The sequence below is a fragment of the Octopus sinensis genome, linkage group LG3, assembly GCF_006345805.1.
Source record: "Octopus sinensis linkage group LG3, ASM634580v1, whole genome shotgun sequence".
NCBI classification, from domain to species: Eukaryota; Metazoa; Mollusca; class Cephalopoda; order Octopoda; family Octopodidae; genus Octopus; species Octopus sinensis.
In genome coordinates this window covers 6,085,286-6,112,785 of record NC_042999.1, presented here as the reverse complement: position 1 = coordinate 6,112,785, position 27,500 = coordinate 6,085,286, and the positions used below count along the sequence as shown (strand labels likewise).

Sequence of the window (27,500 nt, the reverse complement as noted above, 5' to 3'; positions counted from 1 at the left end):
TAGATTCGTCCTTTAATTTGGACGTTTCCAAAAAAAAAAACAAAACAAGATTTCTAATATTGATTCTTCATATTTTGCTGGTAGCTTACTGGCGTAAGGTTGCGAATATGAAAAGAATAACTTGTCTAATGGTGTGTAGTGAATTTATGGAAAGGAATCTCATAAAACTCAATAAAACTCATAAAACTATTAGTCAAAAATAGAGAAGAGAATTTTAATTCATGCAGACGATCGTTTCGTACAGCGATATAAAAAAAATCATGCAAATTCATACTTGAATAGAAACAATTAAATTAATCAAATTAATTATATATCACTGTACTCTTCATTGCAAGAAGTAAAAACAAAATTTTTACAAAGGACTCGAGAAAGGAAATAGTAGGTATTCCTTTTCATAAATTCACAACATACCTTATACAAGTACACACTCACACACTCACACACACACACACACACACCTGTATATACAAATATACACCCTCTGCTATATGGCAAAAGCAAAGCAGATTGTTATGAATTTTAAAAATTGTTTCGTGAAGTCTTTTCCCCACTCAACGTGAATATACAGTGATTAAAGTTAGTGCAGAAACCCGGAGACCTAAATTGTATAGAATGGCATCAGTGGTACACACTGACTTATCGCATCATAGACCGCTCTGTATACTGTGTCCGATAGGCGGCGAGCTTGAAGATATACAGTATATATACATATTAATAGTTATCGCCATACTAATATGGCAGTCTATAAATATAAGACTAAAGCTGTCGCTGATTAGCTCCAAGAGGCCATCGCCTCTAGCTAGCTATATGACACACGAACTTGCGTCCATTACAACCTTCGAACTGGGGAGGTCAGCCGCTTCACCTTGCTTGTCAGATAAAGTGCAACAACCCTGAAACATGTCTGCAGATGTCTGACTAGCAAGGTGAAGCGGCTGACCTCCCCTGTTCGAAGGTTGTAATGGACGCAGGTTCGTGTGTCATATAGCTAGCTAGAGGCGATGGCCTCTTGGAGCTAATCAGCGACAGCTTTAGTCTTATATTTATAGACTGTCATATTAGTATGGCGATAACTATTAATATCCAGTAACGCTGCCGTAATCTCCTTTAGAGAGACTTAGTAATTTTAATATTTCTAGTATATATACAGACGATTAGATATACGACAGACGAATTGCGTCAGCTACAATCTATGCATTTGTGTTTTTATACACAGGTTCCGGTGTTTTAACAAAGCCTCCATGTTTAGTTGGATATAAAGATTAACTTTTGATACTAAAGCTGCTTCCGTCGCTAATAATAATCCTTTTTACTATAGGCACAATGCCTGAAATTTTGGGGTAGGGGACTAGTCGACTCCAGTGTTTTACTGGTACTTAATTTATCGACCCCGAAAGGATGAAAAGCAAAGTCGACCTCGGCGGAATTTGAACCCACAATGCGAAGACAGACGAAATACCTATATCTTTACTACCCGCAAGGGGCTAAACACAGAGCGGACAAACAAGGACAGACAAACAGATTAAGTCGATTATATCGACCCCAGTGCGTAACTGGTACTTATTTAATCGACCCCGAAAGGATAAGTACCAGATACGCACTGGGGTCGATATAATCGACAGACAAAATTTATTTCGACAGACGAAATACCGCTAAGCATTTTACCCGGCGTGCTGACGATTCTGCCAGCTCCTTATATATATATATATATATAACACACACACACACACACACACACACACACACACACACACACAACACACACACACCACACACACACACACATATATATGCATGTATGTATGTATATGTCTGTCTGTCTGTATGTATGTATGTGTGTGTTTGTCTATGTTTGTCTTCTCCGATGCGCGAGAGCCGGATTTGATTCGTTTACGTTCCCATAACTTAGCGGCTCGACAAAGAGACCGGTAGAATAAAGAACTGGTTTAAAAAATAAGTATTGGGATCGATTCGTTCGACTAAAATTCCTCCAGGCGGTGCCCCAGCATGGCCTCAGTCTAATGACCGAAAGAAATAAAAGAAAAAGTATATATATATATATATTATATATATATATTATATATATAATATATATATATATTATATATTATATATATATACTTTATTTTAAGCAGCAGAAAATTCAACAAAATCTGTTACTCTGAGTTTCTCGTTGCCGTTCATCAGACAGTTTTGCTAGAATGGAACTGATATATTAATTCAATCTATACTCTTACAAACGCTACACCTTTAAAAAGAAATGGACTTGTTTGATTGGCCCTTTAGAAAAAACGGTCAATCTTCGAGCGATAAACAAAAAGGTCAAAAATATATGTATATATATAAAAAAACTTATAAAAATTATAAAATCCGAGGAAAAAACCGAGGAAAAAACCTATTGCCGTTAATGAAGACAGTGCAAATTAATGCATAGAAATTAAACCTGTTATAAATACTGCAATACATATTTATATTAAAATCCACATATATATATCACATACACAAAAGGATGCGCGTAAACGCCATACATACATATACAGACGTATGAATATGAATCTAAATTATACACATAAAAGCATGTGTACATATATTCACGCAAACCGTCTCGCACGCAAGCTAAAATTCATCTATGTAGCAATTCTCATATACTGAGCAAGGAGGGGGAACGAAAGAAAGGGAAGAGAGAAAAAGGAACGAAGGAGGGGTGGGGAAAAAACTTGTAGCGATATTATTGGCATCTATAGAGGCCAGTATACATACACAAGTTTGAATTGATACATATACATACCGTCGTGTGTATGCGTGCTTAAGCACAAGCATACTTTCACTTACACATACACAGATACGCATGCTCACAAATACATATGCTTGCTATACACAAACTTATATAAACATTCTAAATTTGACAACATTGCTTTTTTTAAAAAAACATTGCTTTTAAAAAATGGGTGCATTAATAAAATATATACGAAAGACATATAAAATAAAATATAACATCCTATTTTGGGTCATTTATAAATAATCAAGGTAATATAAATAATCAAGGTAATCTTATGCAATACAATAACATGAAAACAAAGTTTGTAGGTTTTTCCTAATATATATGTAGAAACAATAAGACTTTGCTATAGGTCCGTCGTAGCGCTCAAGAGTCAAAATCAAAATCAAAAAATCAAAATACAAAATATATACTCTATCCATATGGTATATTTATATTCGACATTTTAAATTTAGCCGCGTGCCTACATAAGTTCATTAACTCACTTCTTTGATTCAAAGAATTATTGTCTTTGAATAATATGTGCATTTTCTCTAATAAGCAAAGCTTGCACTTGAAATTATATTTGTAAGCTCCATGTCTGTATGGTGCCGCCCTGTCCAGAATGCTCCATGTCACGTTGAAAGGTGGGGCTTCCTTTTCTTTTAGTTCCCAGACATATTTTGCTAGGCTGGTTTTCTTTCTATTCTCTGGGTATTTAAAAGAATTCTTATGAGAATAAAATCTTGTTTTAAATGAATTTTCTGAAGCCCCTGTGTATGTCTTGTATTCCGATGAGCCTTCCACTTGCACCTTGGCTCTATAAACTACTCCTTTCACTAGACATTTCCCTTCTAACGGACAGGAGCTTTCGTTTTTGAAATTACATTTCTTAATGGGCTCGGCACCATGTCTAATCTCAATTAGCTTCCTATTATGTTGGCTAATGTAAGAGGCGAAATTTCTGCAACAAGAATAGCTAACCTTATATATATATAACAGTGAGGCTGTGTGTGTGTGTGTGTGTAAACCCGTATATCTTCTGAAGTTCTCAACTGATTTTCTCCAAACAGAGATCATACAATATTTATGTTCCAGATATGGTTTTTACATAGTGAGTAACGGGCCATCTGGGCGCAGAAAACACCCTTTCCTGGGTTATGTGAAGAAGGGTGGTAATTCTTTACGAAGTAACTTTCAGAAATTGATTGTCTTCCTCAATCAACGTGATTAAATTGCTGAACGTTTTCCATCTTTTTAAAATACTGATATTAATTGTTTTTTTATTGACAGTTAATTATTAACATAACAGTGTCCTCTCAGTTCATTGGATATATTTCTTAAAATTTGCTAAGATATTGGTATTATTTACCTTTTTTTATTGTCATTTCATTATTTACGTACAACTGTCATCTCATTTTGTTACATCATATTTCTTGACATAATATCTCGAAAGGGGAGATCCTCAATTGGTCGAAAAATTATCACAAACTCAATTGACTGTGTGAAAAGCGATACTGTCTCCAAAAAACAGCACGGCAAGTAAAATTAATGAGCAGTTGCTGTAGTACCTTCCTGGAAGTCCAAACATCTGTAAGTCAGTTGATACAATCCCAGATCCTCAAGAGGTGGTAAATTATCCAACAGAATTTCTCAATTCATTGGAGCCTTTGGGACTATCTCCCCACAGATTGGAACTTAATGTGGGAACTCCAGTAATGTTATTGAGGGGTTTAGATTCACCAACACTCTGCAATGGGATACGCTAGGTGGTAAAGAAGATGATGCCACATGTTATTGAAGCCACCATTCTCTCTGGATATGGAAAAGGAGAGGATGTTTTCATACCTTGAATTCCTCTCATTCCACTGGGAGCAGAAATTCCTTTTTCACTCAGAAGAGTGTCAGTTCCAATTCGTATCAGCTTCGCAATGTCTATCAATAAATCTCAGAGTCAAACGCTGTCTGTGGTAGAACTTCACTTGGAAGAGTCGTGCTTCTCACACGCGTAATTAAATGTTGGCTGCTCTAGAGTGGGAAGCAAAAAAAAAAAAAAAAAAGAAATCTATTTTCATTTATTCCTCAAAGGAAAACAAAGAATATTGTTTATCAAGAAGTTTTGTAGGAATCACTACATCCTACGATGTGGCCCAGTATCCACTGCTCTTTGTGAATGGATACCATTTTGTCATCATACCAACAAGCCCGAATACTGCACCAACAAAGCAGTTTCCTCCAAGGACTTCAATATCAAAGCATATTCTTCAATTACTCCCACCAACCACTTATTTTTTCAAGTAATCCATTACTACATATTCTCACGTGACTGCACAGGTTCAGTTTAAGTTTCTTACTCTGCAGCCACACCAGCAATCCAATGTCAACCCTTTGCCTTCTGCAACATTTCAACAGTTCACTTCCCTGTTGCCATCTCCCATTGCAGTCCCTTCCCGGAGTGTCTCCCTTTACGTACAATATCTCCATTACACCGCCATTCATTCGACTGTCAACCATACAGTGTTAGATGAAGCACCGACCGCCGCAAAGGGGAGTATATCCACTGACAACTTTTCAGTGCGAATCTTTCACGTGGGAATCGTATTACGAGACCCAGTCAGCTCAGACGGCGTTTGCACACAAAATTAGACAAAAGTTGCGGGTTGGTTCGTTGCTCCACTTCTTTATCGGTGACGAAGTAACTCCATTTGATGCCAAGAATTTTACGTTTGAGTGATTTTCATCTGTCACGTTTCGCAGTCATAAGCTTAAGTTCACAGCACGCTACTATTGTCGAACCTCATCTTTGGCCCTTAGGGATCTTCCAGATCTTTTCAAGTTGGTTGAATGCAGCTGATGCTTTCAAACACTGCCGAGGTTTGAATTAAAAACGCAGAGAGACAAAACTAGTGTAGTAGACTTTTATTGTAAATGTTGGGGGTATCGAAGGCGGCGAGCTGCCACAATCGTTAGCGCGCCGGGGAAAATGCTTAGCACCATTTCGTTCGTCTTTACGTTCTGAGTTCAAATTCCGCCGAGGTCGATTTTGCCTTTCATCCTTTCGGCATCGATAAATTAAGTACCAGTTGCGTACTGGGGTTGATGTAATCGACTTACCTCCTCCGCCGAAATCGCTGACCTTGTGTCAAAATCTGAAACCAAATATTGAGGGAATCCACAGCAACAAAAATAGGTTCATGGAAGAATTGATTAAATTGATCAGAGCCAAGTATTTATTTTATCGACATTAGATAAAGTATTTTTCCCTTCTATTATAGTTCTACTAACATTTCGGATACGATCAATTACTTAACGACCGATACTTCAATTTATCGACCTCAGGCTTAACCTCGGCAAAATTTGAACTTAGAACGCAAAGAACCGTAAATAAATACTCCAGACATTTTGTTTGCTGCTTTAAAGACTCTTTGGCCATCAGATTCCGCTGTTTCGGTCATCCGTAGAAGAGTAATTAGTATTAATTATTCATGTTATCTTGTCTCTTGAGACTTGGTTTTGGTTGTTTGTATGAAGGTGAGTCCAAACGAATGAGAAAATCAATAGAAAGACGATTGGTTCAAGATCTATCGATGGTCTTCGAAAACACATTTAACCTCGCACCGTAACTGAGAAGTCTCGTCTGTTTCCCAATTCTTTTATTCTTTTATTTGTTTCAGTCATTTGACTGCGACCATGCTGGAGCACCGCCTTTTAGTCGAATAAATCGACTCCCAGGGCTTATTCTTTGTAAGCCTAGCACTTATTATATCGGTCTCTTTTGCCGAACCGCTAAGTTACGGGGACGTAAACACACCAACATCGGTTGTCAAGCGATGGTAGGAGGACAAACACAGACACACAAACACACACACACACACATATAGGAATGGAAAAAAATACATTTCTCCACATGCGGTTAATACAACCCCACCATTTACTGACTTATATATATATATATATATATACACTAGCAGAGATACCCGGCGTTGCCCGGTTACATTCAATTGAAGAATTAAACTTTTCTCTTATATTTTCTGAATGAACTGGAATATCTATGTTTCGAATTTCATCAAAATTGCAGATGGAGGTTATTTCCCTCTTTACACACCCTAAAAAAATTGTAATCGTACCACATGGAAACCAAAAGACGAATGATCACAATAAGCAGTATTTACCCTACCCTAGTTGTTACCACTCCCAATGTAGGATTCCTCACCATTCAGGTGACAGGCACAGCCGTAAGATGCATTACGAATCTATAGCAATTGGAAGGGCGTTACCCAACTGAAATCAACATTAACAACTGTGTGACGTGAGGGCTTAGGAGAAATTAAAGTGTCACCTCTGGAGTTTGCAAATGACCACTATACTGATACGTAACTGGACAGAATGAATTTAAAATCTATAAATGTCTTTGAATAACCAGTCACTCATCTGGGAAGGCCTTGTAATCAATGTTACCATCTGGGGACTATGTGTGACCGAGTGATAATAAAAAGACTGAAAGGAGGTCGGCAATCAAATAACTTTACTCAACACTTTGCAACTGAATCAGTGGAGACAAAGATGCCTCTCATTTACTTAACAATTTATGCATCACATTGCAGAAATCACAATGTAAGTGTATGTCAAAGCAAACTGTTACACTGTTGTACCATTGAATTAGAAATAATGCCCAACTTTTATGCTCGGGTAAACCTACAGCTTCCAAGAGCACAACTGTATTCGATTTTGTTTAGATAAAATGACGAAATTGTGGGTGTTAAGTCTCCATGGAGGGGTCTTTCTAGCTTTGTAAGAAGATGAAATTTTATAAATATTACTTCATTTGCGTCTAATATCGATGGTTAAAATTTCACCAACAGCAAAAATATATAAATTGTCATGGGGTTATGGCCCTTATGCTTAGAATATAATTTCCAAATTTCATAAAAATCCATTCAGTACTTTTGACCTAGTTTTGGATCGAAAAAGAAATGACTAAAATTTGGGAGTTAAGGCTCCCATTAGGGTGTTTTATATATATATATATATATATATATATATATATAGATACACACACACACACACACACACACACAAAGATAAATTGATAGATACAACTGAGTGGGCAAACAAAAATATGAGACACAGCATAGTGCTTTTTTATGTTGATAAGCCTAGTACTTATTCTATTAGTTTGTTCTTGTGAAACCAGTAAGTTTTGTGGATGTAAATAAATGAACAGCAGTTGTGAAGCCGTGATGAGGGCGAAACACAGACACAAAGACACACACATGCACTTACATATATACATATATATACGATTGATTTGTTTCAGTTCCTATCTACGAAATCCATATATATTGTTGTTGGCATCCTTTTTGTCTCGGGAGACAATGGAGTTACGCATGAAATAATCTAGTCCGGCTTTTACATTTCATGTCCTGATACATTTCCTGCTGTGGCTGTGTAGACCTATCCTGGACAAACACTCCCTCTGGCAGTTGCCGCAAATGTAGCGAAGACTTAGCCTGGCGGGTTGTAATGTCATACTTTCTTGTTGACGTCTTTTCTTGTCTTTCCATTTCTCCTCTCCCTCTATGTCACTCTTTGTATTCCCTCTTTTACGGTACGTCGCCAATCTCCACGGTTGCTGGCAACTGCTTCCCAGTTTGTAATATTGATGTTGCAGGCCTTCATGTCCCTTTTGCAAACATCCTTGTATCGTAAGAACGGTCTTCTCACAGACCTAGTGCCTCTAGTAAGCTCACCGTTGAGTATGTCCTTGGGGATTCTGCCATCTTCCATACGGCTAACATGTCGAAGCCATCTCATACGTCTTTGTGTGAGGAGTGTAAACATGCTTGGTATTCCTGCTTGCTTGAGGACATCTTTGTTGGGGACGTGATTCTGCCATTTGATGCGAAGGATTTTCCGGAGGCAGCGCAGGTGAAAGATATTTAGGCGACGTATGGCGTCGTATGGCGTGTGTATGGCGTCCAAGTTTCACTTCCATACAGTAGATTGCTAAGTACACATGCCTGGTACATCTTAATTTTTGCGGTCTTGGTCAGCTTTGGGCCATCACAGCAGCTGCCTTGCCAATGCGAATATTGAGCTCAGTATCAAGGGGTAGGTTGTAGGTGACGGTAGAGCCAAGAAAGGTAAACTTCTCCAACTCCTGTAGTCTGTGGTCTCCAATATGTATGTTTCGGATGGTCGATGTAGCCTGACCCATGATATTGGTCTTCTTGAGGCTGATAAATAAGCCAAAGTTGCCACATGCTTGCTCAAAACAGTTGATGATCCTTTGTAGGGCTTCTTCTGTGTGTGATACCAGAGCGGCATCATCAGCAAATAGCATCTTCTTGATCAGGACGCTTCTGATTTTGGTCTTGGCACGCAGACGCGAGAGATTGAACAGTTTCCCATCACTTCTACTGTGCAGAAACACTCCATCATCTGATGTCACAAAGGCATGTGACAGCAGCAGCGAGAAGAAGATGCCAAATAATGTAGGAGCAAGGACACAACCTTGCTTTACCCCATTTTTTATTTGGAAGGCGGCTGATGTTGAACCATTGTGCTGTATGGTGCCTTGCATATCATCATGGAAAGATGTGATGATCCTCAGCGGCTTTGGTGGACATCCGATTTTTTTGAGCAGGATTAAGAGGCCTTTTCTACTTACTAAGTCAAAGGCATATATAATGGCCTTTTCTGCTCTCTGGACTTCTCCTGAAGTTGGCGTATGGAGAATATCATATCAATAGTTGATCTGCTTCTTCTAAAGCCACACTGCGTTTCTGGATAAATTCGAGAAGCAAGCAGTTGCAGCCTGGACAGGATAATGCGAGCAGAGGCCTTTCCAACAGTGCTTAGAAGAGATATTCCACGGTAATTGTTACAATCACCACGGTCACCTTTGTTTTTGTAAAACGTAATGATGTTAGCATCCCGCATATCCTGAGGGACTGTATCCTCTTCCCAGCACTAACACAGAAGCTCATGAATGTGCCGAAGCAGGATGGTGTTTTTGCCGGTTTTGATGATCTCTAAAGGGATGCCGTCTTTTCCCGGAGCCTTGTTACTTCCTAGAGAGTCAATAGCCTTGGTGAGCTCTGCTATAGATAGCAGACTTTCAAGTTCACACATGACAGGCAAGATCTTGACACCCTCGATTGCAGCCTCAGCTACCGTGGTCTCTCATGAGTAGAGATCCTGGTAGTACTCCACCCATCTATCCATTTGCTTGCTTTGGTCCTTGATGAGATCCCCAGTAGTTGATTTCAGTGGGACTGACTTGGTTGCGGATGGACCGAGGGCCTTCTTCAAACCGGCATACATCCCACAGGTGTCGCCACTGTCAGCAGCTGACTGGATACTCTGACAGATTTCCTGCCAATACCTATTTGTACAGCGTCTGGCAGTCAGTTGGGTTTTATTTCTTGCCTTTCTGAGTTCTTCGAGTGACTTTATAGAAGAATCACTCTTGTATTACATCAGAGCTGCACGCTTTGTTTCGATAACTGTTTCCAGCTCTGAGAGCCCAGCACTGAACAAAATCTGGGTTTTGCCTTTCTCTCATGCCGAAAGTATCTATTGATGTGGTATACAAAGCTTCCCTGATATAATTCCACCTACTTACAGCAGAGGTGGTTGGGCAGCTATATCCGAAATTTTTATCGTATACCGCATTTTATTAATACTTAGCTCATATACGGAGACAAAAATGTTGTACTATATACTGCAGGTTATCTCCATTAAAATTCTCGTATTATATACATTATATATATATATTATATATATATATATATATATATATAATATTCTGTTACTAGTCCTTTGCCGATCTTTATATTGACCAGTCTCCGAGTATAACTTCCACGCTTGCACGCAAACCGGTTTACTGCACTTTAGTTGCTTGCTGATGTTCGAAAAGGAAACTTTTTGCTGTAATATACGATTTTTGCTCTCGTGACTGGACTAAGGCTACGTTGTTTTCCCATTATTAATAAATTGTATAATAACATTAAATTATAACTTTATATGGTGCATTTAGGCTCGTTGTGTGATCAACCATTTTGGCCAAAAAAATTGCATACATATTACATGGTCTTAAACTAATTTTGCCGGTAAATTTGAAACGTTTATATTACGTTCTGAGTTCAAATTCCGCCGAGGTCGACTTTGCTTTTCATCCTTTCGGGGTCGATAAATTAAGTACCAGTTACACACTGGAGTCGATGTAATCGACTTAATCCCTTTGTCTGTCCTTGTTTGTCCACTCTATGTTTAGCCCCTTGTGGGCAGTAAAGAAATATATATTAAATTAGCATTAGAATTCTTCAAGTTGTATAAAAATTGTTTGCATCATTCGAAAGAGAAATAAATTTTGCATAAGGTGTAAAAGATATAAATAATTTGTATGGTGTTAGTAACAAAATATTTTGTAAGAAATAGAACTTTTATCGTCGGTCTTAAATATATTTTCGCCGGTGTATATATCTCAGGTCATCCCATAAGTTCTGTCTGAATTTTGGATAAAGAATCCAAGTGATCAAATGTTATATTTAATTGAAAGTTAATCATCAATGTACCTTCCCTGATTATCTATGACTTACTTCCATCTATTTACAAGCTTTTTAATCCCATCAATGTAAAACTCTTTTGGTTTCAAAGCGAAGAACTCTGAAATGTCAAGTTCGACCTCCTCCTGGCTTGCGAAAGTTGTGTCCCCCTAATATTTCTGTAAACTATGAAACAAATGGTATCCTGAAGGAGTAAGGTCGGGAGAATAAGTTGGATGAAGAAATTTTTCCAAACCGACCTCTTCGATCTTCTGTGATGTGATCTTTGCAGTGTGGGGTTGCGTATTGTCCTGATGAAACATCACTCGTTTTCGACTCACTAAAGCGGCTCTTTTTTCTTCAAAGCTTGGTTCAAACGCTATAATTGCTGACTGTAGACTTGAGCATTGATTGTTGCATTAGGTGGTAACAATATAAAGTGAATTACGCCTTTGCAATCGCACCAGATAGAGTAGAACCTTTTTCCCATGAAGTTTCCTTCTCGGTTGTGGTTGAGCATTTTCCCTTTTACCAAGCCACTGTTTACGACATTTAACATTTCGATAGAAAATCCATTTTTCGTCACAAGTCTATCGAAAAAGGGTGAAATGAGTTTGCGAGAATGGAGAGAAGAGCAGATGTCGACTCGGGATTTGCGGTTGCTTTCGGACAATACATGAGGCACCTATTTTCCAAGTTTAGGAATCTTTCCAGGTTGTTGAAGATGACGATGAACTGTTGTATGGTTTGAAGTAAGCTTTATTGCCAATTCTTCAACTGATAATGACGGATTTTCTTCAAGTTATGCGTCAAGGAGCTTATTATCAAACTCAACTGGACATTCTATTGGATCTTCATCTTCAATTTTGCAAACGATCTCCTGCAACTTCTTTCATTCAAGTACTTTCCCATAAACTGAGTGTATGTTTCGAGTCACTTCGGCTGCAGAGTTAACTTTATTGTACTCATAAAGAATATGTGCCTTAAATGCTCCTTGGATACTTCCATGTTGAAAGGGTTTTAATCAAAGCAATTTTAGGGTGTCCACGAGGTCTGGGTACATGGAATAAAATCATAACATAAACAAATATAAGAAATAATAATTTTCCTTTTTTACTTTTGTTTAAATTAAATAAAAAAAATACTTTACTTTTCTAAATTTATTTGGTATTTTTTTCTACAGATGATCGAATAATGGCTCTGTCTAAAGAAGAAAGAATCCCAGATCGAATGATGGATCTGTCTAAAGGAGAAAGAATCGAGTTAGTATTATTAAGTGGACGAGAGGGATGGTCTTATCGCAAAATTGCGGAAGAATTTAATCTTCGACACCCTTATAGGTAACCTATTTTTTTTTACTGCCGTCGGGAAATTGATCAAGAAATTCAAAGAAACAGGCAGTGTTTTGGATAAACCCCGTTCCGGGCGACCAAAGACTTCAGATGAAACGAAAGAGGCTGTCATGGCTAAAGTTTCTGCTAGCCCAAAGAAATCACTTCGTCGGACATCCACGGTGTTAGGTGTTCCAAAACCAACCATCCACAAAATGCTGGTCGAGGAAAAGTTTCATCGATACAACCTACAGATATTGCATCACTTAAATGAAGACGACACTGATAGACGAATGTAGACGTGCGAATGGTTTTCAGATAAATTGGATTAAAATATCAATTTTACGAAAAACTTTGTTGTTCAGTGACAAAGCTACGTTTTATGTAAATGGTGAGGTCAACAGACAGAATCTTCTATACTGGTCTCGAGGTAATCCACATTGGATGGATCCATCTAAACAGCAAGGCAGCAAAAAGGTGATGGTGTGGTGTGGTTTGTGGAAAGCTCATGTTCTAGGACCCTTCTTCATTGAACCTGTAACGGATGAGACTTATGTAAACATATTGAGAGACAAATTAATATCTCAAATTGAGCGCCTAGGCGAGGGCCTTTCGAATTGGTTTCAGCAGGATGGGGCCCCTACCCATTTTGCCACAACTGTTAGAGATTGGCTTAATGACACTTTTCCTCACTGGATTGGAAGAAGGGCTCATATGGAAAGGTCCCCTCGTTCACCAGACCTTTCTCCTCTTGATTTCTTTTTGTGGAGTATGTTGAAAGAGAAAGATTACAATAAAGATTACAGATTTAAAACACATGAGAGAACGCATTACCAGTCAGTGTGCTGAAATTGATGGCAATGTAGACCTATTTAATCAAGTTCACCTGAATTTTGCCAGGCGCATCAAGTTATGCACTGAAAAATGATGGAAATCACTTTGAAAATATTATTTATTAACATTATAATTAAATAAAATTGGTTTGTTTTAAAAGTATGTGTTAATCCCCATGTACGCAGACTTTGTGGACACCCTCTATTATTTTGTAAAACAATATTGAATTAGTTTAAACGTACACAAATGCATAAAAATAATTTTTAATTGAATTAGAAATTTGAAAATACTATTAAATTTCATTCAAATCTAAAAAAAAGGTAAAATTGGACAGAACTGATTGGATAACTTGATATATATATAATCTATGATATTCTAGTAGGTTTCAAGTTTATAACACCTTGATATCTCATGTTATCTCATTTTATATGCCTAAGACGTTTATTTTCTATTCTGGTTTTTATATATTTCTATACATTATATTTGTATCTATAATTTATTTTAAGCCGAATCATAATACGATCCTTGTACAAACGAAAGAACAAGAATGTCCTCTGGAAATTTTATCTTCCACCGGTGTTTGTAATCGATGGTGACATGTGCGATGATTTTGCGACTATCTTATAATTTACAGAGAAATTGGAAGCCCCGAATGTAAGCCACCACTTTATGCATAATACAATATTTATAGTTCCCTATTTCTAACTGAAATTCTGTCCTCAATAATTATAGATCTCTATTTCTAAATGTAATTCTTTTTCTTCTCGTTCAGTTTATAACTATTACACGCATTCTTGTCTGTCTGTTGACAAAGCTTTTTTTCTCCAGCGTTCACCACTTCACCTCGTTAGGGTTAAACAGCTCTTCCCGAATGTTTTCTCTGTCCTGTTTTTGTTAGCAGCTTTGACGTTCCACGTATCTCAAATTTTATTTAATTTGCTTTGGGGGAGCAATTGCTTTGACGAAGACGCATCTTGTTGCACTGCTCGCAATGCGGAGTAGGTAAATAACCAACAACTGAGGAAGGGTTGTTTTTTTATGCTGGCTTCGCGCTATAGTTCTCAATATATAATGGAAATTCTCCCAACCCGACCCGACCCATAGCGTCGACTGTGGGCTGGTAGCTGTGTACAGTCGCCCCAATGTCGGCCAGAGCGAGAAATCCTCATGAATCTGGAACACCACGTGACCATATTTCTTATGGGTGATTTCAACTTCCCCAATGTCAAATGGCCCGAAGGTCTCATACTCTCAGGAATGAATCATTGCAAGCAAGTACAGGTGGAGTCCAAGTTATATCTTGATATCGCTAGTGATAACAATACTCAAAATATATAACAAACTGGAATTGTAGGCCCGTCTCTTGCAATTTCGATCAATTGGATCTTGTCCTCCCTCTTGTATAGAAGTGTACGGCTGCAGCGAAATTCATTTTTGGACTTTCTTCTATCGAAGGCATTTTAACAAAAATGCTTCCGTAAAGACGATGAAAATATTGTCAATTTCCCCAAACTGGGACACAATTCAATTTTTAAACAATAACCAAAGGGGGAGGGTTACGGTTTACAATTATTTAACAAATGCAACACAACAACGTTTCCCTGACGAGGAACCAACAAATGTGATTACAATAGTCAAACATTAATAATAATAACAAACCTTTTTAATTTATCCCACTTTATGTGAAACCACTTACTGAAGTTCAAGTCATTGATGCAATTTTATACGAATTGCTAATACATACACACACACACACAATAAGGGTGAAAAATTGAATATTAATTTGATTAATATGAATTGAAAACCAGTGGTGTAGCATATAAGACCATAGCGGATCTTCTAACAAAATGGATGACTGCTGTTAATGGTTCATCCCTGTTATATAATGCCTTCACTTTAATAGTTTCAGTATTAAAGTGAATGTCTGCATTACAATAGAGAGATGTTTTTGTTTCACTTTTAACACGTAATACTGAAATAGTGGAGAAGATATGATATTGCTGTGGGGTCTCCCTAGGGAAAAAGTTAAATTTGTTTTTGCCGATGACACTTCCCGGACCTTAAGTAAGGCACGTGTAAAATTTGAATGAAATTGGTTGCGTAGTTCTCAAGTTTTAGGGAAACACACAGACAGACAGACAGACAGACATACATTCTCAGTTTTATATATATAGATATATATATACATATATACTACGGGCTTCTTTCAGTTTCTGTCTACCAATTCTACTCACAAGGCTTTGGTCGGCCCGAGGCTATAGTAGAAGACACTTGCCCAAGGTTCCACGTAGTGGCCTGAACTCGGAACCATGTGGTTGGTAAGCAAGCTACTTACCACACAGCCACTCCTGCGCCTATTGTTAACATTCAGGAAATGAAACTGGCAAGTATATATATATTTTTATGGCGCGTTGAAAATTTTGGGTGAACTTTTACAACTCGTTTGTTCAACACTGCCATCACCCCACCCCCGATCACTAAATTCATAACGGCACCGCACCAATATTAGAAATTCATCTTATTAGAGCGCATTGGACGGAAGAATCGGTAAAAGTCGTAGTAGTGGCTGTGTGGTAAGTAGCTTGCTTACAAACCACATGGTTCCGGGTTCAGTCCCACTGCATGGCACCTTGGGCAAGTGTCTTCTACTATGGCCTCGGGCCGACCAAAGCCTTGTGAGTGGATTTGGTAGACGGAAACTGAAAGAAGCCCGTCGTATATATGTATATATATATGTATGTGTGTGTGTATATGTTTGTGTGTCTGTGTTTTCTCCCCCCCCCAACATCGCTTGACAACCGATGGTGGTGCGTTTACGTCCCCGTAACTTAGCGATTCGGCAAAAGAGACCGATAGAATAAGTACTAGGCTTACAAAGAATAAGACCTGGGGTCGATTTGCTCGTCTAAGCGTGATGCTCCAGCATGGCCGCAGTGAAATGACTGAAACAAGTAAAAATAGTAAAAGATTTCTTGTGCTTTCCGGCCGAACACAACCCCATCAGTAGCCATAGATAACTTGGTATAAACCCTCAAATGATTAATTCACAAATCTTTATAATAACCACAGAATGTGTTAAATGTTATAAAAATCAATTTCAGTTGGTTTTTTGAAATATCTAATCCCGAATTTCTTTCAGTGAAAAAGTATTTTGATCTCTTTCGTTTACTATTTTGACTTATTTATTTGATCATCTATTTAAAAGTAAATTCTTTTATTCATTTACGGAGATGTACTTGCATAGCGAGTGACTTGATCTGAGATCGTGTGCTGGAATGTAAACAATTGCAGCGTGGAAGGTGTTTGTAAGCCATTTAAGAAACACACAAAAGCCGTTCGATTCACTTCAACATTTAAATCTAATTTGTCAAAATATTTTCGTCGCTTTGAGACCGCGACCTGTTCACTGACAAAACTTCGTGCTGAGTCTGAAAGCGACGAAAATATTTTGACAAATTAAATTTAAATGTTGAAGTGAATCGAACGGCTTTTGTGTGTTTCTTAAATGGCTTATAAACACCTTCCACGCTGCAATTGTCTTTTATTCCTATTTACATACTTCTTTCTGCTATCTTTTATCATCCTGTCCTTCATTCAATCTGCTCTATTTTCGTTTATTCCCCCCCTCTCTCCCCCTCTCTGTGTCTATTTCTTCTTGCAGTCGCTTATCTATAACCTGTCTCAAAAGGGATCTGGTTTTTATATCAGTAGCGAAAGTAACCCGTCCAGAAGTGATGGTCACACCGAATCGCGATTGTCCAATGTAGAGTTGATATGGATATGAGGCCATATCACTAGGAAGGCAATCCATCAAGGAGTGATGGCCATACCAAATCGTGACTGCCCAATCTAGGATTGAAGGGACAGGGGTCCAATATGACAACCTGTCTAGTGTTGGTACCACGATAAAATACTCAACGGGCTTATTTTTGTACCAAACGCCTTATTTTTGGCTATGATCAATTTTGTACAAAACACGTTCCCCTATCTCACACTACGCCTTGGTTCTTAAGTACACAAGTCCAACTCATTTTTGCCAGCTGAATGGACTGGAGCAATGCGAAATAAAGTGTCTTGCTCAAGGACACAATGCACCGCCGCTGGAAATCGATTGTGAGCCGAATCCTGTAACCACCAAGCTACGTCCTTCACAATGGTTAATCAAGTGATAAACATCGCAGTATAATTAAAAGTAAACCACTAAAACGCGCCAAGCCAGCAAACTGGTTTCGAATCTTGGTTGTATGAAGATTAGAAGTAATACGGGAATAGGCGTGGTATTGGTTACCAATTCTTAAGTCTTGCATTCCAATTTACAACTGGAATTTCATTGCTTCTTTGGTCACCGCCATAAATTTGAAGTGCCTCAGTTAAACTTTGTGCTAGAAATAAACAGTAAATCAAATGATTCTGAAATATTTACGACTAAGTGACCACCACTCCATAAGAGATTTTCATCATTTGCTTAATAATATAAACTGCAATAAAGTTTTGGTGCTTTAGAGGCGAGGAGTAATGCAAACACGTTCATCTGTATTACTCTTCTACTCCGAGTATTTGCACCTTTTAAAGAATTAACGTTAAAATGGACAAGTTAAAAAAAAAAAAGCAGTTCAGTGATATTTACCTCTGAAAGTAATGGCCGTGTTCCTTTGGCATCGTTGTATTCCTGGAGAATTTGGTTTTCAAGATCTAAAAATGAATTATCCTCAGAGTTTCGCCGGTGTTGTTCTTCAAGACAAGAATTGGTTGAATCTGAGGTCGATTTAAGTTTTTGTTTCTCCGATGCTGAATTGGACGAAGGAGTATTTTCACAACTATCTTCAAGGTCGGAACACATATCCGCGTTTGTCTGCGAGTAGCTATTAAATCCTGGAACTATATTATACTCCAAGTCGTCACACAGAATATCATCCAAGTATTTATAAGTGACGTCATCAGACCAAGATGTAAAACAGGTGCCGTAGTCCCAATTGTTACCAGAAACGACATCATTTTCTGAATGATTCGAGGACTTCATATCAGATTTCGATTCGTTCAACGGTTCTCTAGAGTCAAGTTTATTAGTTTGGGAACTAAGGGCTGAAAAACCATTCTTGCTAATGACCGATCCCATATCTCCTTTGCGTTTCTCGTTGTTTGTTGTTTTTTTTATTTCTCACAACCTTGGTTTCGGTTAATATTAAAAATTACACCAGTTTGGGTAACATTATTCTCATTGCATCAGTTTGCAGCTTCCCGCTGAAAAATAAAATAATAATAATAATAATGATAATAATAATAATAATAATGATACTGATAATGATAATGATAATAATAATAATAAATAATAATAATAATAATAATAATAATAATAATAATAATAATAATAATAATAATAATAATTGACCGTAACCAGTTGAGCATGTCCCTTAGTGGCTGACGATATGTGCATCTCTGATCACGAGCAGAAGTAGTGGGGGAGCATCATAGCCACGTGTTGAGAGGGATTCTTTGGGGTTTGAATAATTCACCTCTGGAAACATGGGTGTTTCGTTCAACATCCTTAAACAACCCTTATTCAGGGACCGTTTGAGCGGGATGGGCTACTCAACATGAAGAAAATTCTAACTGGGCCCCACCTGCAAGGTCATGTGCTGTTTATCTTGATATGAGATCACTATGTCGCGCACATATGGTTGTGATGCATGTGCCTGGTGTACCCTTATCAGACAGGTAGTCATGAAGGGTATATTGGGCTTCGTATATTTTACCCCAGTGTCACTTTGATGGCATGAACTGCTCTTTCACTCAATAATAATAATAATAATAATAATAATAATAATAATAATAATAATAATAATAATAATAATAATAATGTGGAATCTAAAAACAGAAACAATTCCTATCATAGTAGGTGCATTAGGCATGATAAAAAAATATTCAGACAAATACATAACAAAAGCACCAGGACTTACAAACACATATAACACAGAAAATTACGCTACTAGGCACTGCACACATCCTACGCAGAACACTTTCAATACAGTAACCATCAGAGCATCACAGCAAACTACAGCACATACCCAAGGCACACAGAGCTGCGCTCGGTAGTGAAGTGAAAGCACGTTATAATAATAATAATTTCCATGATAAAATACAAAACAAAATAATGAGTTACCGCAGAAGCGTCTATTTGGTTGCTTGATTTATTAGAAATAGCAGCCAAGTTTCACTCCAATCATCCCATTCAGTAGATAAACCTAGAGGAATGAAAAGCAAGATAATCCCGGCGGGACTCGAACTCAAAGACAACGACGCAAAGAATAATTGTCTGTCACTCTTTCACTTCCACCACCGTATAAAACCTGTAAACCACTTCAAACAATCTATACATATACACACACACGTGTGTGTATGTATATTTATAGATTGTTTGAAGTGGTGTACAGGTTTTATACAATAAAAAAAGGGGGAAAGTCAAGACTGGGGATAATTTTGGATAATTTTGGATAGCTCTTTCATCTAGTTTCGGAGAATCATCAGGAATTGTCTTTACAGAAAAGTTATATATATATATATATAATATATATATATATATATATATATATATATATATATATATATATATATATATATATATATATAGGTAAGTTAGTTGAAATTACATGGAGTTGAATGGAGTGTTCTTTTATCATTTTGGATTTATATGTGAGAGTGTGTGTGTGTGTGTGTGTGTGTGTGTGTGTATAAATGCATGTATGTATGTATGCATGTTTGTATGTATGTGTGTGTGTGTGTGTTTTGTATGAGTGTGGTGAATTTCTGGAGGCTTGATTAGAGGGAATAAAAAGGAAAAAAAACAAGAGGTAAGAATGAATACATACACACAAACATGTGTGTATGTGTGTATGTACACATATACATGTTATACATGTGTATCTAAGTTTTATGGTGAGATACAGTGATAAGGATGGTGGTAGGGGGAGTGGCTACATACAGGTCCAATACTATTCTTCATTATGGTGAATAAGAGAGAGAGGGGGAGAGAGAAGTAGAGACGGAGAGAGAGAAAGAGAGAGACAAACAGATAGGGAAAGAGAGAGACAGATAGAGAAACATACGAGGTCATCAAGAAGCAGGGGAAGTTGCGAACGTTGATTTAACTTGGACTATTAAGTTAGAGAACCAAAAGCAGATGTGTCCCCCACCCCACAACCACCTCTATTATTTTTAACTTACATTTCGCCCTTCTTGCATCGTGGGTCAATTATTTCGGTCCTTTTTGATTTCCACGGTGACACTTCATCCTCAAATTAATTATCTTCGCTTCTTCCCGAAGCTCCATCAGTTTTGAATGCCCTACACTTCTTGATACGGCTCTCATCCTCTTATACTCATCACATGTCCGTACCTGCGCAGTCTTCTCTCTGCTAACATCTAACTTTACATCCGGATATCAGAACTTAGTTATCAGCATAGCGGAGTTCTAATCAGCAGCCAATTTTAAACCCCTCTATTATAGCATGGGAAACTATAATAATTAGGAGGGGGCCAAGGACTTAGCCTTGGTGGACCTTAAAATTCGATCGTGGTTATTTAAAAAAAATTCATCTAGTTTCAGTTCACGAGCTGTGGCCATGCTGGGGCACCGCCATTTAAAATTATAAACAGAGCAAATTTTAGCATGTCTCCGCAGACTGAAGAAAATGATGAACAGCCTTAACTGATTTTCGAACCTTATTGGGTTCTCATCAAGAGTCTCTCTCTTTTACTCTTTTACTCTTTTACTTGTTTCAGTCATTTGACTGCGGCCATGCTGGAGCACCGCCTTTAGTCGAGCAAATCGACCCCGGGACTTATTCTTTGTAGGCCCAGTACCTATTCTATCGGCCTCTTTTGCCGAACCGCTAAGTGACGGGGACGTAAACACACCAGCATCGGTTGTCAAGCAATGCTAGGGGGACAAACACAGACACACAAACATATACACACACACTTATATATATATACATATATACGACAGGCTTCTTTCAGTTTCCGTCTACCAAATCCACTCACAAGGCATTGGTCGGCCCGGGGCTATAGCAGAAGACACTTGCCCAAGATACCACGCAGTGGGACTGAACCCGGAACCATGTGGTTGGTTAGCAAGCTACTTACCACACAGCCACTCCTGCGCCTAAATCATTCTGAGAGAAAATCTGGAGGAAAATCTCGAATTCCTTCTATTCCAGGACGAAATGGTTTTCCTTTCCCCCAGGCAACTCCAACCATCGATAATCTTCCCTCAGAAGTTAAACTACTTTTCGGATGATCGCATCGCCCATCTTGGGAGATTCTTCTTTTTCTTCCCACTCTCGATTAATTCTCGCTCTCTCTCGTTTCACTACAAGTCTCCACATTGTATCTACGAAACGCAACCTAAGTCCATTTTAGAAATAGATGTGTCACATTCTTCCCTTTTTATCGATGTATCCGTTGAGAAAAGAGGCGATATGTTTTGTGACATATCTCATCATACGTACATGCATGCATATATAGGCACACACACACACACCACACACACACACACACACACACACACACTGACCCACACACATGCGCACAAACAAACAAAAGGGAACGCAGTGTAACTAGCGGACAGAGTCAAGATTATTGAAAAGGTTGCAAGACGCAACGAAAATTTTAGGAAAATAAAAATAAGAAAAAAGTGGAAATTTTACCGGTGAATGTGTTAAATTACAAGGCCCAAAAAGAAAATGACTCTCCCCAGACACAACAGAATACCTCATCTACATTTTTATTTTAGGAGCTAGTCCATGTCAAGTGTTTCCCTCTGGCTTGCAACGCTGGCAAAAGATAGGCTGCTTATGTTGCTACTTCTGTTTCGGTTGTTATAATTTGCGCTTGCTAAAGATTATCTGTTCAATTTGTCAAAGTATAAATATCTGCAGTATTTTCTTCGGTTTCTTCATTTAATGGGTTTTAAAAACACTATTTTATGTTTAGAAAGTATTTAGAATTTATTTTCAATTTTTCTTTTGAACTCGTTGACATTCTGACTGTTACTCCTATTCACCCGGATTAACCATTGTGAGTGAATAGTAAATAATGTTTGTAAAGATATATAGGTAAAAAAGAAAAAAAAATCCGAGAAAGAAGTCTTGTTTTTCATTCGAGCGCAATGACGCGAGAGCACAAATGTTCTTAGGGTTTTTTTGGGTTGACAAAATGACAAAACAAGAAAAATGCAACAAGTAAACTTGGTAAAATGTAATTTTTCTGAGAGTAGTTATGGATGTCGGTTCATATCAAACGAAAATAAACACACACACACACCACACACACACACACACACACACACGACACACACGCACACACACGCGCACACACACACACACACGCACACACACGCAAACACACGCACACACGCACACACGCTCACACACACACACACACGCACACACACGCACACACATACACACACACACGCACACACGCTCACACACACACACACGCACTCACACGCACGCACGCACACACACACACGCTCACACACACACGCACACACACACACACACACGCTCGCACACACACGCACACACGCGCACACACACACACACACGTACACACACACACACACACACGCACACGCACGCACACACACACGCGTGTGCAGCGGCCTTCTTTTAGTTGTCTTATGAAATGAAAAAACATTAATGCATTGCTAACACTGACAGCTTAAAAACATATTCAAACTATTTTTTAAGGAAAAACAATAAAAATAATACGAAAATGCAAGAGATTAAAAAGTTCGAAAGAGAAAGTGGAAGTGTGTGTGTGTGTGTGAGAGAGAGAGAGAAAGAGAGAGAGAGAGAGGGGCGAGAAAGAGATAAAGAGAGAGCGAAAGAGAGAAAGAGAGAGAGAGAAGGAGAGCGAGAAAGAGAGAGAGATAAAGAGAGAGAGAGAGAAAGAAAGAGAAAGAGGGGGCGAGAAAGAGGGGGAGAGAGATAGAGGGAGAGATAAAGAGAGAGCGAAAGAGAGAGAGAAGGAGAGCGAGAGAGAGAGAAATAGAGAACGCTTGTAGGTTAGACTTTAGTTTCACGGTGTGTATGAGAGAGAGGGAAAGAGAAAAAAGAGAGAGAGAGAGAGAGATAGAAAGAGAGAAAGAGAGCGAGAGAGAGAGAGAGAGAACGTTTATAGGTTAGACATTAGTTTCTCGGCGTGGTTTCACTGGATTTTAGCCTAACGAAAGTACAGACATCGGAATATGCGTTACAACGGAAGCAGAGAACCATTTCTATTCAAACTAGCAGTATCGCCCGGCGTTGCTCGGGTTTGTTTCCACCCTTTATAATTGGAATCTTTGAAAAGTAAAAATTTGGCATTATGTAGCTTGTTATTCTCTTTAAGCGAACATTTTCTGGTTGAAATACACCGAAAAATGGCGACACACTAGTAAAAAAATCGTAAAAAATAGGGATTTTCATAGAAAAAAAGCACCTTTTTGATGTTAACATGGTCCTATTTGAATTTTATCTTCTACGTAAGGAAGAGCAATCCTTCTTCTATCATGCTCTCAATTTTGGTCAACTTGTGCCGCAAGGTCTCAGAGGAGATAGTGTTAGTTGAAGGCTACCAAACCTGCCACACACAGACAACTTCAGCTTTATATATATATATATATATATAGATTAAAACCACGGAGAAGGCCAAAGCACTCAGGCATACATATAATACTTTAAACCTCGTTGAAATACTGGTTTCGAATTTTGGCACGAAGCTACCAATTTCAGAGAGACGAATAAGTCGATTCAAGAGTAATCCGTTTCTGAATACTCCTCGACTCTGTTCCTAAAACCTTCACTCCTCTCAGAAATTCAACATTATCCTGCACGACACGAAATCATTGCCATTTTTTTCACTGACGCTATCGTGTTTGCAATAACAAAGAAGCAACGATGAATTGTTTGATGTCTGCACGGGTGCTTCTGGCAGGGTAGAATTATGCTTGAATATGGAAGGATATATCCTGGATTATTTGCGTAAAAAATTCCCAAATTTGAGTGGGGATGTTTACAGAGATGACGGATTAGTTATGAGCCGCAATATAAGTGATTTGATTATATTCTCCCGACGTATGATTTGAAATATTATTAACTTCTGTAGAAACTTTAATGAAAATTAAACAAAGTATTGTTAGTTTTTCTTTTAGATCTTATTTTCAATTTAGAGGGTCTAAACCCAACCGTAAGTTACTATAAGTAAATAAAATTTCCCCTCTTCAACGGACGAGGCTATGTTTAATACATCCCCTTCGATTAAAATAATGAATTTCCATAGCATCGCTAATGAGAGCAGGTTCTTAACTAGGTTGTTTCATAGTTTAACATCTATCATTAATTTAAAAGGAGATTAGAGAATTCTTAAATTTTGTATCTAGATACTTTCACAGGGCTTACAGGTATCGTAAGACCTTCAATAGAAAAACCTTGAAGGTTAGCTACTCATGCTGTAAAAAAATTGCTTCATCGGTTAAGCAATTTAATGTTAAAAGAAACTATCTGAAATGAACAAGAATGAACAACCTCAATTTGTAATCGCATGGATTTCAGTAACTGCTCTCTTAATGATAATTGTTTGGCCAGAGGAATAATTTACAGAACCAAACTACAAAATAAGGTAGGCTAACGGACAAGATACATGCTGGATTTACAGGAAACAGCCAAGCAGTTGTTGGTATACGTTATGCATTCTTCGTTATTAAGAGTAAAATGAAGAAAACTTCTTTCAAGGTGGTACTCAGTGCGATGCGAAGTTATTCTAATCGTTATTAGAGACACTGCACTACAGCTGTTTCAATTACTTTTGTTATAGCCACTTGTTTGCAACAGGTGTAATGTGGCATTTTTATAAAGACTATATGTACGTATATAATGTATACACACACACACATTATATGTATATATATATATATATCACGTGATCACGTGACCGACCAGACAATCAGATGTTGTTACACATCGCTGGTCACAATGCGTTCGCATTGTGTTAGCCTTCGAATGTCGCCACCCCGATTGATATCTTTAATAAAGACTATGTGAATGTGTATGTATCTGTAAATATGTGTGTGTATGAGTGTGTGTGTGTGTATGTGTTTGAGCGTGGGTGGATGTATGTGTGAGTGAAAGCGTTGGGAGTTTGGTCTGGCAATTCTCAAGGAGGATGTTATATTTCTAAAGAAAGTCGTGTTTCAACAAATAAATGCATACCGAGCAACAACAACAACAACAATAGCAGCAACAACAACAACAGCAACAGCTCATTTACAATATTTTCTGTTATTTAGCCATTGAAGGCAATTTTATTCAATTCACCCATGCATACAAGAAAGAAAACGTCGAATGAGACGTACAAAAACGTGTTTTGGGAACACACAAGTTATTTGAAAAAGTGGCCCGGATAAGAAATGTTTTCGGTAAGGGATAAAAGCGGTTATAAAGAGGCATTAAAAAAGTTTATGGAACACATCGACTTATTACGTAGAATAAAAGGCACACTATTCATACATGATAATTAACACGATATTATTTAAAATGTACAAAGAGAAAGACATTTTAGGGTCGTTTATCTACGCAGCAGTTAAAAACTCACTGGTTAGGCGTGGGTTAGAGAATTCCACGTCATTTCTTGTCTATCACCGCCCATACTGGAGACTGGTGAACAATTCTTGGTTTCTGGATGATCCCGTTTCAATCTTGTCTGTGTGTGGTAGGTTTGGTAGCCTTCAACTAACACTATCTCCTCCGAGACCCTGCGGCGCAAGTTGACCAAAATTGAGAGTATGATAGAAGAAGGCTTGCTCTTCATTTCGTAGAAGAAAAAATTCAAATCGGACCATGTTAACACCAAAAATTATTTACATCAAAAAGGTGCTCTTTTTCTATGAAAATCCCTATTTTTTACGATTTTTTGACTGCTGTGTCGCCATTTTTCGGTGTATTTCAACCAGAAAAAATGCTCACTTTTCATAAATTCCAATTCTAAAGGGTCGAAAAGAAAACAAACCCGAGCAACGCCGGGCTATACTGCTAGCATATGATAATGTTGTGTAAAATATTTTCGCTGAAACTTTTTCATTTCTGTATAGTCCAGCGATGAACGCATTTAGATGCGCAGTTTTGCTATTCTGTGTGAGAGGCACGGATTAGTCTTTCGAGCACCTGTTAATCTTATGTCATTTTTGTCACTCACGCCGCCTCCGCTGTTTTCTTGAGAAAACTTTTTTATAACCCGTTTTGGTTGTCTTCGATGGAGTGGGCCTTTCTTTTTCTGAGAATCTTCTCCGTCTTTTTTTCATTCACAGCTTTTCTCAAACTATGGGAGTGACGTTACAGGTTCTAGAAGTAAGAAGTGTGTGTGTGTGTGTGTGTGTGTGTGTGATTTGTATTACCAAAGCTTTGTGAGTGGATTTCGTAGATGAAAACTGAAAGAAGCACGTCGTATACATGTGTGTGTGTCTTTGTGTTTGTGCTTGTCCTCCACCGCCGCTTGGCAACCGGTGCTGGCATGTTTACGTTCCCGTAAGTTAGCGGTTCAGCAAAAGTCTGATAGAATAAGTTCCAGGCTTAAAAAAAAAAAACAATGGGGTTGGTTCATTCGACTAAAAGCTCTTCGAACTGGTGCTCCAGCATGGCCACAGCCGAATGACTGAAGCAAGTAAAAGACAATAGATAAAAGATAAACCTGAAAACAGCGTCGTCAATAGCGACAAGAGAAACTCAAAAGCCCTACGGCAGTAAGCAGGACATCTTTTATCTTTAACTTGTTTCAGTCATTACACTGTGTCCATGCTGGGGCACCACCTTGAGGGGAGCGTACATAAAATAACTGGAAGTAGTATAACGAACTCTACAGCAAAAGAATATTCGAAATCATCCGAAAAGTAGAAATGATATTCTGCACATAGAGATAGAGAAGTACAACAATTTAAATCTAGATGACAATAGTGAATCTAACAGGAATTCTCATTGTCATGATGACAGT

At 38.1% G+C, this 27,500-nt stretch overlaps 1 protein-coding gene across 3 annotated transcripts in view; it reads right to left on the bottom strand.

The window, feature by feature from the left end:
- The window catches only part of LOC115209735, a 65,501-nt gene that overhangs the window by 37,297 nt on the left and 704 nt on the right, over positions 1-27,500 (bottom strand). For 2 of the 3 annotated variants that reach the window (XR_004998133.1, XM_029778239.2), the window contains exon 2: positions 18,100-18,713. Coding sequence is in view for 1 of the 3 variants with exons in the window: in XM_029778239.2 (XP_029634099.1) it covers positions 18,100-18,588 (489 nt within the window). In the remaining 2 variants the exon portion in view is untranslated. Of the gene's footprint in view, positions 1-18,099; positions 18,714-20,693; positions 20,814-27,500 lie in introns of those variants that run through there. The other variant, XR_004998134.1, reaches the window with a different exon arrangement.